We start from the raw sequence: 10,449 nt of genomic DNA on the forward strand, positions 1-10,449 counted from the left end.
AGAGATTAAATGAGAAACGAAGAGATGAGATTAGATTAGCTAGCCTAGATAAAATTTGATTTGATTGGATTAGATAAGATAAGATAGACAGCTTGATTGATAAATATTCTTCAATCTCATTGACTGAAAAAGATAAAAGGTACAATGATTTTTAGGATTTAGTTGGTTTTCGAAACTCAAATAGTTTGAATACAGTATAGAGCATATTGCATTAGATTTTCTCACACCATTTAAGTTATAACGAGCTGCAGGGAATATCGGATGAGAAATTCGGCGACAAATTGTCTCGAAATTGTTCTATTAAAACTTGAGCGACCTCTTGAGGTCAGAAATTGTTGATGCACGAGGAATTTGGTTTGTCAAGTTTTTGGATTATGTCGCCCCCTACGAATACTTGAAGTGTGAATTCGATTAAGTTCTCCGCAAATTGATCGATTACATGTTTACACATACCATGCACCTAAGAGAAACTTTGCTGTTATCTTAACTAAGGATTTCTTTCCGTAATTATAAATTTACTAATGACGCATGTCATACTTATCATTATATGTTTTTATACATATATTACGAAAATGGAAACTGATCGCTGAATCAGTTGGTTTTATAAGACACTTGAATAACGGTTAAAAAAATTTAAAACGGTTGTTTATCTGACTTAGGAGTTATAGCACGCAGCGGAAATCTTATTTTCTATAGATTCAGACGTTACAGTAACAACAATAAATATATGAACCTACTGTTATCCCCATGTTTGACATATTAAATTTTTAATATTTGAAAACGAGAATAACGAGACTACTAGTGGCGCCATCTGTTGTCCACACAATTATATTAGACGTATGAAGTTTTCACTTATATCACAAAAAAAAAAACATAAACAAATTGAGAAACTCCTTTTTGAAATCGGTTAAAATACTAATAAGTAGTATTTAGTATTCGAATATTTTCGATTCATTTACATTCATAAATAAAGATAAATCGAACGATTCAGAAAACATCTTAAAAATATCACAGATGGTTATAACTGACGTTTTTAATATGCCGGTTGCAATATACTTGAAGAGGCTACGAAATGCACTCTAAGTCAAACTTTATGAGCATCGAACTAACATTTCAATATGTGTAAAGTGTTTGCTTTTCCGCCTACCAACTCTTAGAACGCTATTTTATCCAGCTTAAAGTTATAGAACTGTGGCCTTAAAAATCAAAAGAAAAAAAGTTACATCATAAAAAATGGAACTCACAACTAATACAATAGGTGAGAGGAAAAATTAATTCACACATAAGAAGACGTTAATATAAGACGTGCAATATCATAGTATGAATTTTTAAAGATAACTGTAAAGTAATATTGTAAAATTAAACCAAAAACGTGGTAATATTTAAATACAATATGCCTCATATTTTATGTCACTTGCTGAGTCCTAAATTCCCCGTAATAAAATATTGTTATCTGTGTTTTGTCAAAGATAATGACGATGTTTTCTATACTTTATATTCTATACTTTGGTCTCAGTAACCCTATAAGTGCAGCACAGTATAAGTAATACTCGAAGAGTTACCACCATATTTGCAGTGAATGCATATATGACGGCTGATAGAGAAGTATGGAAGAGTAATACATACTATGCCTACCTAAGGAAAAGAGCACTATAAAGATGATGTTACTGTCCCTAAACAAAGTAAATACGTGTAGAAGTAACTACAAACAATAGTGAACAAAACTAAAAGAGTAACAGTTCAATCGTGTAAAAAGTATAGTAGGACATAGCTCAGGTAAGTTACCTCAACAAGTGTATCCATATTAAACTAAGTCAAGACAAATCCGAATGTAACCCGCAAGAGAAAACTTCTCTCTGTAAAGGAAAATATTTTATATTTTATAATGAAAAGTTAACATAATATATAGATGGTTATACAAGTATAAGTATAAGATATAAATTTAGATATATTGATGTTTGTTAGCAGGTAACTCCAAACCGACTTGATGAATCTGGTTGAAATTTAGCCCTGAGATAGCTTACTGTCTGGAATAACGTATCTATAAGCAACTAACTGTTAGAGAGAAAATCAACACTGTGCCGGTATATCGGCGCAACTCTAGACATTGTGGGAAGGGGTTTATGCATGTTATGTTATCCATCATGTCCTTCATAAGTTCGTGTAAGACTAAGATGTCTTCTATTAAAACTACTAATTTTGTATTTTTAGTACTGTAAGCAGCGAGTACAATTTTCAGTGCATCGTTAATCATGTTCAGTAAGTTTGCGGAGGCGGGTCATACTACAGCCCGGAGTTCAAATACAATACGTGCTCGCAAGTTGCAGCTAATCAATGCACGTTTGTTTACATTTAAAGTGGACGAAAAAGCAACAATTATTATTTACTTTTTCCTTTTATCTAGCGATGCACAAATTTAACTGGAGACAGTTTTTTTACGTTTTTCGCTGGCATGTTTCGTTCCTTTGTGACCTTTTAGGTAACTAGTAAAGAGTTTGCAGGAGTTGGAAATATTTTAAGCAAATAAAAATATTTGTGTAATATTAATAAATGTTTTAAATAAAACAAAGACAGAACCATTTAAAAGGTTAAAATATACGAGTATCTTAATAAGATGTCTTATAGTCTGGAACATGAATTCTCAGACAAAAAGAGAATTCAGTTTATAAAATAAAAACGAAAAATATAAGTACATATTTACATGTATATTAATTAGGTGACGTACAAATAGACAAAAATTTCATTTATCTCCATATATATGCATGTCAAATTTTTTAAACAGTAAATTATATGTTCTTATTAGTTGTGACCCGCGACATCTATACATCCATCCATACATCCAAACATTCATATAGATAATATTAGCAAGATAAACGTTCATCTGATGCATAGGTCGGCCATATAATCGAATTCTATTTCACTTTCTTTGTACGTATAAAGTACTTATTACCTTTGACATCAAGTATATTTAAGTCGTATCGTTAATCTGTTATAATTTAAACATGATCTTAGAGTAGCAGTTAATGTCACCTGTTTCAATTAAGGTATTTAAGATAACGCCCTTGGTAAGTATAAGCGCTTAGATATTAGCTCTAATGTGTGTCCGTTAACTGATAGAGAAACACTCAGCATTGTAATTAACTTGATAATTTGATTTATATACTGATTATGATCAATATAATCGAAAAAAAACATAATATCCTTTAAAAAAACAAGAGTAACAATATTTTTTTTTACAGTTTTGACAACGAAAAATCACCATATATACTAACATCTTCACCTAAAATTACACTGCAGTAATACATGTATTAATATATATTGTCATCCCTTTCATTTTCTTTGACAAAACAGAGACAACAATTATGTGTTATTATTAATAAAAACATTTAAATTATTGTTTATATGGTTGACATGCTGTTAAATACAGAGGGCGTTGTTAATGTTGTTTACTTCGTTTACGCAATTAAAAATTGATAGTGAATGCTTCCTAAAGGATTTTCGCTTCAGCATTCCGGGAACTAATGCAATTGGCTCAGTTAGAACTTAACTAAGTTAGCGGTCTACTTTCATTAAGTTGAGAAAAGAATATTAGAAGTAGGTTCTCTTGAGAATTTTATACCATACGTGTAATAGAATGTTTACTATCTTGTAGAATACACCTTTAGATATATTTATATGTTTGATATTTATATTGTAAAACCTACATACAAACATAATCATCACCTTATTATCCCACTCTGTGTCGAGTCTCCGTACTTCATTTTCGACTACCAAATCGGATAATTTATCATTTCAGTCATCAGTCCCTTCTAAATCAAATCACATCCAACACACAATCCATACATCTGTTCCTAGACGACATACAAATCTGTGAGCAAAATCTGCTAGTAGTCGGGAACAAAGATAACTAGATATACTAAAAACACTTATAAACGCGTACATTGCCCTCATATTATTCGGGTAAAAATTACGATGTATTAATGATGTAAACATCAGACAAACAACAGACTGTAAGCCTTGGCGCTGAAATATTAATTAAGTGCACACACCTTTGAATACCGCATTATTATGATGGGTCACGTTTCGTATTGGAACAGTTCGCGCTAAGTCTGCCTACATACACCTTGACTGTTAATGAATAACACTTCTCTGACTAAGCTTAATTGCACTTCTACCAAAATACCTCGGCCAAAACATACTGTATTACTCCATAAAATACAGTCCAAAAAACTACTTCTGTATAAGTACTTTGTTATTTATTTGTCAAAATCGAATTACGGAAGCATACGCATAATCATGATTCCGGGCCATTACCCCGTGCGTGTGTATTTTCAGCGAGCGATAAAAGGGTTGACATATATATATATGTTTAAGCTAAAATGTAATTGAAACAATGTCTAATTTTTTACTGTTTAGGCACATAAAAATGTATGAAAAAACCAATCATAATTGTATGTTTCTGTGCTTCGTCAGTGAATAACCACGTCACAATAAACAATAGCGGCAACGCAACTGCGATGGATCTGGTTTTGTTTATGTCCATAGGCGTCAGTGACTTCGTCTCATTAAGACTTCCGCTGCCCGCTTGACCCCTATTTATATTTAAGAAAATCTAGAGTAATGCCTGACAGTCCTCTCATCTTTACGTTAACGGACTTATTTATGTTTTTTTTATTATTTTTTTTCAGTAAAATTAGAATAGTTAAATATTGAAAAGTAAACAGGGCGTTTTATTTTGCCACACTCATGCGGTTAAGTCCGTTAACTTGCTACTACGGACAGTGAATTCAGAATGCGAAGAATGCTTTTCATATAAAAGGCTGACGCTGTATGCAAGAATCAAATAAGATGAAATTTATTATTTTACTATAAAACTATTATTAAAGCGAATTATTAAAAGTCCTAAATGAAAGATGTCTATCAAAACGCGATTTTACATTTTATCACAAAATCAATTATTCAACACAAAATTCAACACATCATTACCAACGGCTAGAGTTTAAACTGATTTGTAATTCTAACATCACGAATACAAAATGACAAAAAGGCAGAAATGACTCAGTAATCAGTACTTATCTAACAAGCAGGCAACCGGCAGCGTGGTTGGTTCCGAGTTCATTAGTTAAGCAAACTGTTGAAGTTATGTTGACCTTCCGACGACAGAATAAAAACTGAACTTGCGGTGTCAGTGCAACGGCTTATATAGGGTAGATTCACGGGATGTGACGACATCGTTGGCGTTAAAGATTGATCAGCGACGACTTCCGTTTTGCTGGCGAGTAGGCGGATGTAGATGGCGTTGTAGCTCCGCTCTGCTAAGTGCAGGCTCAGCAGGCGGATGTAGATGGCGTAACACTATTGTTCCGGCTAAACTTTTATGTTTTAAAAATAATCCGACTTATTTTTAATTAAATTTTATATACTACTTTGATTGTGTAAACCTAAAACTTAACATACAAAATAAAAGCAGTCCAATTCAAAGCTCAGGGGTATGTTAGTAAGTTTTATACAAGTATCTCTACAGTGGAAATCCAGACTTGGCGACAATTCTCAGATTAAATATGTCATCTTTATATGTTTTCGCTCAGCTGAAGAAGTTTTATCTTGCTAAGCAAGTCAAGGTAAGGTCATCTTTTCAACCTTTTTAACTTTACGTTTTCAATCTTATCCCCGGCCACGGCCAAATGTCTAAAGATACAACCGTAAGACATTTTGCTTTTCAAATTAAATCTAAATAGAATCAATATTAATAGAACCGTTAGTATATTTTTTAAACCCGATTTGACATTACCGTATATTTGTACTGCCAAAAAATCATAAAGAACAGCAACAAAACGTTTATGTTGTGTTTTTGATAAAAACACCTAAAATACAAGAATAAAAATATATGCTGTGGATAAAATTATTAAGCAAATTAAGTACAGTGAATATATTAAATTATTACGTATAATTTTTCGAACGAAATGATTTTTAAAATCCAATTGCCAAAAGCATCAATATTTCTATTTTTATCATCAAAAATTTACAATATGAGATCACAATTTCACAATCACAATTTTCTACGAGTATTTTATTTACTGAAAAAAATGTGTCTATTTAATCTTTGTACCACACGGTTGGTGTAATTCTTAGGCGGCATTCATTTCACCTTCAAAAGTTTAGGTCAGGCCACAAGGGAGCTTACGAATCACACTGTCAATAAGAAAAGTTTGTAATTTCAGTAATATGAATAATTTACAAACTTTTTACATTTGTAAATGGAGGTCATGTGGATACTTTAAATCTTAAAAATAATAATACACTATGTATTATTTTCTTATTCACTTTTTTAGTTATGTAAACGTAGTATTCAAATTTTGAGCAGAGAATAATAATTAACACTTTCGAATTACATAGCGGTGTACATAATATTTAACTATGTATTATGTACACTTTGTTTATTGCGTAGTTAATTGATTTGTAGCTGGTAACAGTAGTAAGTAGCGTCGGTGGTTCAGTGGTTAAGTATTTGTCTTTTATCTGCAGGTCCCGGGTTCGAATTCCAACTCTTCGTCCTTGGGACGGTCTTATAGAAGAAGAAGAAGTAGAAAAAGAAGAAGAAGAATTATTTTAGGAAATTTCAGTTACTTTCATTATACATGTGACTCTTTGTCCATCTTAGGACGTTTCTTATTAGGCTGCGGTTGCGTTCCGTATGGAGATCCCGTGTCCCCCCGCTATCGCTGTTGGCGGCCACCGTGGAGTTTTAGTCGGTGCAGACCCGACATAACTTGTTAGGCATTTCCCCACGAAAAAAAGTCTCCCACCAACATCCATTATACATGTGACTCTTTGTCCCCTATAGTCAGATATTGGGGTGCTAGGGTCGGCAACCTCCACGTTGGGCCGCCGCTTGGATTGCTCTGGGACAAGTCCTGGGGGAATGGAAGCGGTTGGTCCGGTGCACTCTGGACGGCGGCAGATGGGTTCCTTTTCCTCTACGGGGGGAGGGAAGTCATCTGCCGCTGACCAATATCCGGCCAGCTGACCCATGGAGGGGTCGTGGGATGTGGACCTTCAAGGTCCGCGGCGAGGCGCTCTTTTAAGAGCGCCCCGCGAGTTGCCGGGTCTGCTCAGTGCACGGTTTGGCTCTGTTTTCAGAGTCGACTGGTGAACTGGTGCAGACCGGCGTCGTCGCCGGCTTAGTCGGCTTGGGAGCGGTGTTCTCCCCATTGTCGGTCCTGTTGGACAGCGGTCTTCGGACGTAGTTTCGGCGGGAGTATTCCGCGGCGCGGCAGTTCCCCTGGGTGTGCTAACCCGCACTCAGGGGGATGTCCTTCGGGACAACGTCGGGCAACCTGTCCCGGTCAGACGTGTCAGTTGATCATGTCTTGCGGCGTCGCCGGGACAGGGGGCTTGCCTTAATTGGCCGGCCCAAGACAAGTATCAGTCACTAAAAACCCGACAGCGAAGTCGTTAAAACCTGCGGATACTGGCGGACCTCCGCAGTATATACGCCCGGTCTGGGTACAGGGGGCTCTGCCTGGCTGGAGTTTCCTTTCCCCCACACTCGTGGGAACTATATGGAAGATCAGAAAACTCAAAACAACAACGACGACATTGGCAAGGCACAAACGACAGAAGAGACGCACAAAGATGTGGAAGCAGTTGAAGGCGGGAGCAGGGCCGCGGGTGTGGCCGTCCGGGAGTTGCGGGTGTCGCTCTCCCGGTGCGACTCGCCCATGGTGTTGGAGAGGAGGCAGCTGTCCGATTCGGACAGCGGCAGCTGCGCCTCATTGGAGGCAATCGGGGGTGAGGGTATGCGCTCAATATCGCGCTCCCCACCCAGCCGATTTTGGCGGAAGCGATCGCTGACGCCGGAAGAGGGAGCGGCTGGCGCCAAAACAACGGCGCCACGAAAGAGAGGCCGCGGACGCCCCATAACGACGGGGGAGTACGCCGGTCTGGCCAGAGCGAAGGCGGAGCTCAACGCCCAACTGGAGCGGGAGATAAAGCTGCAGGCGGAGGCGGAGCTGGCGGCGGAGGTCACGGAGAGGAGCCGGGTGCTGCGAGCCCGGGCCAGGGCGGTGATGCCCGAAGGTCCGGGAGAGGCGGCGTCCGGCGAGCACTCCGCTGAGGACCTCGCCGGCACGGTCGAGGCGGCGCTGGACGTAATTGCCAGCGTCACCAAGAAATCGGCCAAGATGAAGTGCCAGCACATCGCCAGCGTCCGCGAGGCGGTGTCGACCATCGGCGACGCGGTGCGAGCGCTTCGATCCCGCACTGAGTCGCAGGAGGTCGCCCACCTGCAGGCCGAGCTGGCCGCTATGAGGGCGGAGCTGGAGGCGGTAAAGCGGCAGGCGGCTGCCCCCCCGCAGATGACCCGGGAGGAGATCCTATTCATGGTAGACTCCCGGATCGCGGGAATTGGCGACCGCCTGCTGCCCGAGCCGAGGCTGCGCCCTGCGCTGGCTGCGGACGCACATAATGCCGCCGCCGCCGCCGCCGCTGCGACGTATGCCGCGGAGGCGAAAATGGGTAAGGGAAAGGGCAAGAAGAGCCTGGCGGCCCGCGAGGCTGAGGCCGCCCGCGAGGCTGAGGCCGCCCGCAAGCCAGAGCCGGCGCCCCCCGCTCCCCAGCCCCAACCTGAGGAGGCCTGGAACGTGGTGACGCGGAAGGCGAAGGCCCCGAAGCAGGCGGCAACGGCCCCCGCGACGCCCGCCGCATCCAAGAAGAAGAGGAAGAGGGCCCCCCGACGCCGACTGCGTGCTCCTAAAACGGCAGCAGTTGTCATAACATTACCCGAGGGGTCCATGACGACCTAAGAGGCCGTCCTGGACAAGGCCGAGAAGTCTGTCGACCTCTCGGCCCTGGGCATAGAGGGGCTCCGGTTCCGCAAGGCGAGAACCGGCGGCCGAGTCTTGGAGGTGGCTGGCGCCGACAAGGGCCAAAAGGCCGATGAACTGGCGGCCAAGCTGCGGGCGACCATCGGTGACGTGGCCCGCGTCTCCCAGCCGGAGCTCTGCGCTGAGATACGCATCTCCGGTCTAGGCGATGCGGCCACCAGCCAGGCGGTGGCGGCGCAAGTGGCGAAGTTGGGGGGTTGCCCTCCCGAAGGTGTAAAGGTGGGCGTTATAAATCGCCCACCTGGCCGCCAGGGCACCGTGTGGGTGAAATGCCCCGTCCTGGCGGCCAAGAAGATCGTCGACGCCGGCTGGTTCACGGTCGGCTGGTCGACGGTGAGGGCAACCCTCCTGGAGGCGCGGCCGCAGCGGTGTTACCGCTGCCTGGTCCCCGGCCACCTAGGGGTGCAGTGCGACTGCGGCGTCGACCGCAGCGCGCTATGCTTTCGGTGTGGCCAGCCGGGCTACAAGGCCGCGTCGTGCGAGGAGAAGCCCTCCTGCGCAATTTGTGCTTCGGAGGGCGTGGAGGCCGGTCATCGTCTGGGACACAAGAAGTGTCCAGCGATGAACCGGCCCCCTACCAAAGGTGGCAAGAAAAAGACAGGCGGGGGCAATCAGGGACCCCCCGCCTCGTCGTCTACAGCTGCAGCTGCAGCTGATGTGGAGGCGATGGACACCGCCCATTAATAATGGCCCCCAGTGTCTCGATCCTGCAGGCGAATGTCAACCACTGCGTCGCGGCCCAAGATTTATTGATCCAGACCGCGGCGCAGTGGAAGATCGATGTAGCCATAGTCGCCGAGCCGTACTTCGTCCGCGCCCGCGATGATTGGGCGGGCGATCGCGACGGCTCGGTGGCTATCGTCGCCTGGCGACGCACGGGCCCCACACCCTTCGAAAGTGTAACAAAGGGTAGCGGTTGGGTTCTTGCGTCGCTGGGCGGCATTGCAGTGATCGGGGTGTACTTCGCGCCGAGCAGAAGTTTTGCCGACTTTGAGCGGATGCTCGCTGAAGTCGGCGCTCTTGTGGCCGATGTGCACCCCACCCCTGTGGTGGTCGCTGGAGACTTCTACGACAAATCGAGTGCATGGGGTTCTCCGGTGACAGACCTCAGGGGGTAGACACTGGCGGACTGGGCGGTGTCCACGGGGCTCGTCCTCCTGAACAGGGGGGCGGCCCAGACGTGCGTGCGCAGTCAGGGCGGGTCTATCGTGGATCTTTCATTCGCTAGCCCCGCCCTGGCTCGCCGCACGAGGAGGTGGAGAGTGGAGGAGGGGGTGGAGACTCTGTCGGATCATCGGTATATCCGGTTCGACATGGTCTCCACCCCCGCGGACGCTTTGGCCGTAACGCCGGACCGTCTCTTGCCGGGAGAGGGCCCACGGTTGAAGGTGTCCACCCTGGACCCGGAGCTGGCCAAGGAGACGGCCATTGTGGAGAGGTGGGGCGCCAATGGCACGTTGAACGGCCTGGACGCAGACGCGAGGTGCAAGCGACTAGCTGGAGCACTGACTCGCGTCTGCGACGCGGCGATGCGACGCGCAGGTCCGGCCCTCCCGCGAACGCG

The 10,449-nt window shown here is 43.8% G+C and overlaps 1 protein-coding gene across 1 annotated transcript; it reads left to right on the plus strand.

Annotated features, from left to right (window-relative positions):
* Nucleotides 1–9,571: 9,571 nt before the first annotated feature.
* LOC123721951 lies at nucleotides 9,572–10,003 on the plus strand. The gene has a single exon (XM_045682314.1). It carries the CDS (start codon nucleotides 9,572–9,574, stop codon nucleotides 10,001–10,003), a length of 432 nt encoding a protein of 143 aa, XP_045538270.1.
* The last annotated feature ends 446 nt before the right edge of the window (nucleotides 10,004–10,449 follow it).

The sequence above is a fragment of the Papilio machaon genome, chromosome 18 (genome assembly GCF_912999745.1).
Source record: "Papilio machaon chromosome 18, ilPapMach1.1, whole genome shotgun sequence".
Classification (NCBI taxonomy): domain Eukaryota; kingdom Metazoa; phylum Arthropoda; class Insecta; order Lepidoptera; family Papilionidae; genus Papilio; species Papilio machaon.